At 37.3% G+C, this 4,788-nt stretch overlaps 1 protein-coding gene across 1 annotated transcript; it reads left to right on the top strand.

Moving 5' to 3' along the window:
• The first annotated feature begins 401 nt into the window (after nucleotides 1-401).
• On the top strand, nucleotides 402-1,346 carry LOC110298870 (olfactory receptor 51I2-like). Its single transcript, XM_021168392.1, has one exon. It carries the CDS (start codon nucleotides 402-404, stop codon nucleotides 1,344-1,346), a length of 945 nt encoding a protein of 314 aa, XP_021024051.1.
• Nucleotides 1,347-4,788: the final 3,442 nt, after the last annotated feature.

The following is a 4,788-nucleotide window of genomic DNA, read 5'->3' as shown; positions in this document are numbered from 1 at the left end:
AATAATTGTGGTCTAATTAATGTGTCTTGCCTTAGAAAGAACCATAACTGGAAAAGTAGAGACCAAAAGAGTTTTATTTCAGTTTTTGAAAACAAACAAACAAACAAACAACAACAACAACAACAAAAAACACAAACGTATATTGGAAGGAGTTTATCCAGTAAATAAGGAAGGGATATGCCTAGGCAAAGAGGAGGTCAGAACACCTGTTGTTTCAAATGAGCTCATTAGGGCAGCTCAAAGAATTAAAAAAAATTTTTGTCTCAATGAGGAGATAAGAATGCATGTTGCTCTCAGATGAGGAATTAGATGGCATAAGAGATACATTGTCCAGAGATCACACACAATATTATGTATTCGTCTTTCTAGGATAGAGGACCAAGCATCTAAGGAGTTCCAGAATGGGAGGTGAAGCCCACAACAGCTCTGGGTTGCCTCCCTTCATCTTGACAGGACTGCCAGGGATGGAGACCTCCCAGCACTGGTTGTTCCTGCTCCTTGGTGTTCTTTACACTGTCTCCATAGTGGGCAATGCCCTGATCCTGTTCATCATCAAGGAGGAAGAGAGTCTTCACCAGCCCATGTACTACTTCCTATCTCTGCTGTCAGGCAATGACCTTGGTGTGTCTTTCTCCACACTTCCTACAGTTCTGGGAGTGTTTTGTTTCCACTTAAGAGAGATCAGTTTTAACTCCTGCATGTCCCAAATGTTCTTTATCCATCTTTTCTCTTTCATGGAGTCTGGGATTCTGCTGGCCATGAGCTTTGATCGCTATGTAGCCATCTGTAACCCACTGCGCTATTCCACGCTGCTCACTGATGCCCATGTGATGTGGATGGGTGTATGTGTTTTCCTTCGAAGTTTCTGCATGATTTTCCCATTACCTTTCCTTCTGAAGAGGTTGCCCTTCTGCAAGGCTAATGTGCTTTCCCATGCCTACTGTCTGCATCCTGATCTGATTCGACTGCCTTGTGGTGACACTTCCATTAACAATATATTTGGTCTGTCCATTGTCATTTCTACCTTTGGGCTGGATTCTGCCCTCATTTTCCTCTCTTATGTTCTCATACTTCGCTCTGTGCTTGCTATTGCCTCCCGGGAAGAAAGGATGAAGACACTGAACACATGTGTGTCACATCTGTGTGCTGTGCTCATCTTCTATGTGCCTAAGGTAGGTGTGTCCATGTTTGCTCGCTATGGGAGGCATGCCCCTCACTACGTACACACACTCTTGTCACTCATCTATCTCTTTGTTCCTCCAATGCTCAACCCTGTCATCTACTCCATCAAAACCAAGGAGATTCGTCGGAGGCTTTGCAAAATCCTGCTGGGGAACAAATTTTGAGTAGAAGGGTGTTGTTATGTCAGTCAATGTACAGAGGTTGTTTACCCTGACTCCACTAACTTGTGTTTTGAAGACATGAATAAACAAATAGTATTTGATCTTTGACCTTAGCACTGTGAGTCCTGTTATCAGATATTGGATGATAGTACTTAGAATTCAAAGCAACAGTTTTTCTTGTGCTAAGATAGGCCATTCATTACTTAACAAAATATTTAGTCTCATAATCCGTTTCTCATTATATTATAATATGTCCCCATTTTCTTTTTTAAAGGTTACACACTCAACTGGATTTGTTACTAATACTGAAACACTGTTATAATGACAATTAGATTTTCCTCCCAAAGTTCATATCCTAGTGACATTAGTTACAAATCTTTCTCTTCAGACAGAAAAGGTTTCTGTGAAAATGTCCCTGCAACCCCCACAAAGAAAAACATCAGTCTAGACAGAATGTCATTGAAGAGCACTCTTAAAAATTGTGGTAGGGATGCTGAAGTTTAGCTCTTCACAGTTAATGGCTTCTGACAGTGTTGGGATGGGAAATGTGAAAGAATTCAGTTTTCTTTAAGGGGTTGGCCTATATGCTCCAGTGAGTATATAGGCAACACAAATTGGACTTGATAGTTTTCTGAGAGTGGGGTGTGAGTCAACAGAGGTGGGAGGAATGACCTGGACAATTAGGAAGTGAATGTGATTGGATACATCATGCAAAATTATTACATAATTATTTTAAAATTACGTTGAAAAACAAAAAAAGACATAAAAATTTCTCTCACACATATACTCATCCACCTGTACTGGAACTATGCATATAAATATTATTTTTTATACAACACATGGTGCCCATTTGGTCTATGAAATGAGATAAATGAATTTGTATATGCATTTTACTGAGATACTTTAGTAATCCTTAAATTCATCTAATTTTGATTGTATAATTTAAGTTGAATATAAATATATAATATCAACAATAATAATGAGTACCAAAACTCAAAAAATATGTTAAATTGTTTGCTATATTCATGTGGTCGAATGACTTTGGGGGTAAGTTTGATGACAGAAAAGGAAAAGTTATGAATTTAAGGATTAAATTTAAGAATTTATGAATGAATAAAGTGTTTCATAAATTTGTTGAAATAACTAAAAGAATTACAGTATATAGAAAAGATGTCAAGTAATATAACATTGCCCCTCTGATAAGCTTGTATATTAGATAATCCACTAGAAAATCTAATTAAATGGAAAAAACCTTGGATTTTCTATACATTTCCATGGTGAAGATGATTTCAATATTACATTAGAACCTGCGTTTGTGTCTGTGTCTCTCTTTCTTTGTAGATTTGTATTTGTGTGGGTGTATTTGCCTATGTGCATGTGGACTTATCAGAAGAGGATAATGCATGTCTTGCTATGCCATTCTCTGCTTCAAGGCCTTGAGATATGTTCTTTCACTGCACCTGGAGGAAGGATGGTAGCCAGAAAGCTCCTGAAATTCTCTTGTTCTTACAAGTGTCCCACTTCATTGTTAGGGTTATAGCTCTTCATAAAGTTGTGCTTGGGTTGTTAGAAATTAAAATGGTGTATTCATTTGTTCAATGTTAATTTGGAAATTTGTCTCTATTATTTTTAAAATTTAAGATATTATATATGTGTACTCAACTTATATTATTTCCTTCTCCCTATAATTCCATCCATGTTTCTCCACTCTGAATATTTGTGGTCTTCTAAAAATATATTATTTTACATATACACTAATAAATATATACATACAACCTGTTGAGTGTATAGTGCTGCTCTTGTGTACCTATGTATAGAACTGACCACTTGGTACTGAATGACAAATTGGGGGTTCATCTATGGAGAAGACTGATTCTTCCTCTCTCATAAGTCATTATATTTTTTAACAGGTCTTCATGTAGTGTTGAGGTCCTGTGAAATTTCCCTTACCCACATTGGTTTTGTTTAGGCAGTCATACTTATTGTATTTCATGGTTTCAAGTTCTTGTCTTCTGCAGAAGACATAGTCTTGCAGTAGACATCTGATCTGATTTTTACAGTGTTCCCACCCTATCTTCTGCTACAATCCCTGCGCCTTAGGTGTGTGTGGGGGGAGGAGGTTGTGTTGTATCAAATGGGTCTGGATACTCCATGGTCAGTTTTGTTCTCTGCATTTCAAAAATTGTGGCTTTCTCTAGTGGACTCCATCTGAAGTGAAAAGAAGCTTCCTAAAGAATAGGCAAGTATACCTATCTTTTCCATTAACGTTGCCAATGAAACTCAAGTCTTCATGCTTGAGCAGCAAGTGATTATAATCACACAGCTATATAACCAGCTCTGTGTTTGTTTGTTTGTTTATATTATATTTGTCTTTATTTTTTGGGTATTTCACACATCTGTACAATGAAATATGATCAGGAGAACCCTCCGTTTCCCTCCCTTATCTCTGCCAGAATCCTCCTCAACATATTCCTTTTCCAATTTTATGTTTCTTTTTCCCTTTTGGATACCCCTGTAAATCCAATCAGTGCTGCTCATATGTGCATGGATATGGGCCATTCACTGGAGCATGGGAATCTTATCAGTGGTGACTTCCTCAAAAAGAATGATTTTACCAGTCCCAACAGTCATCACAGGCCAGTAGTGTCCAAAGTGTTTGTGGGGACTGAAGATCACTTTCCCCTTTGGTGCAGGAATTTTGGCTGGCTTGATCTTGCTGCCTTTTGCACATACCATAGGTGCTATGAATATGTGTGAGTGTAATTTCCATGTCATGACCAGAAGGCAGCATTTCACAGCACTCNTCCTTGTCCTTTGCCTCTTACACTCCACCTCGTTTTCCATGATGCTTGCTAAGTCTTGTTGGTTGTGGGCTTAATAAAAATGTTCCTTTTAGGGCTTAGTACTCAGTTTTTTCTGCTTAGCACTTTGATCTAAGCTCTCTGTTGAATGCTGATTGATGTAAATAGGTTTTCTGACTTATTTGACAGCAGCCTAAGATTATGTGCATAGAGACAAAATTTAGAAGACAATTCAACTTGAAGACAATAGAGCAAAATAATAACAAGAGGTTTTATTTTAGGGACTATAACATCCTTACCTTGAGCCTTTGATCAGGACTATAGTATCAATCATGAAATCCCCTCTTTTGGAGAAGATCTCAGCACTTTGTTACTCCATACTCATTGTTACTACACAGTCATTTGCATCACTGGGCACATATCCCATTTTGCAGGCCAATATTCTAGCATGGTGATTTATGAGTTCTTATGAATTAAAGAACTCCTAGTAAAATTGATAGTGATAGGAAAATAATAAAATGTAGAATTACTAAGAGTTAATTGGCAATTCAGAAAGAAGTCAAAAGTTGCCAGTTGCAACACAACTTACATTTAAAATACTTTATTACAGATTTGTTTTTTTGTTTTGGTTTTTTTTTTTTTTT

This window comes from Mus caroli, chromosome 7 (genome assembly GCF_900094665.2).
Source record: "Mus caroli chromosome 7, CAROLI_EIJ_v1.1, whole genome shotgun sequence".
NCBI lineage: Eukaryota > Metazoa > Chordata > Mammalia > Rodentia > Muridae > Mus > Mus caroli.
The sequence above is the reverse complement of the archived record's forward strand: the minus strand, read 5'-3'. Positions and strand labels throughout refer to the sequence as shown.

What these genes read in the sequence shown, in the direction of transcription:
- LOC110298870 (XM_021168392.1), top strand. Translation starts at nt 402, where the DNA reads ATGGGAGGTGAAGCCCACAACAGCTCTGGGTTGCCTCCCTTCATCTTG.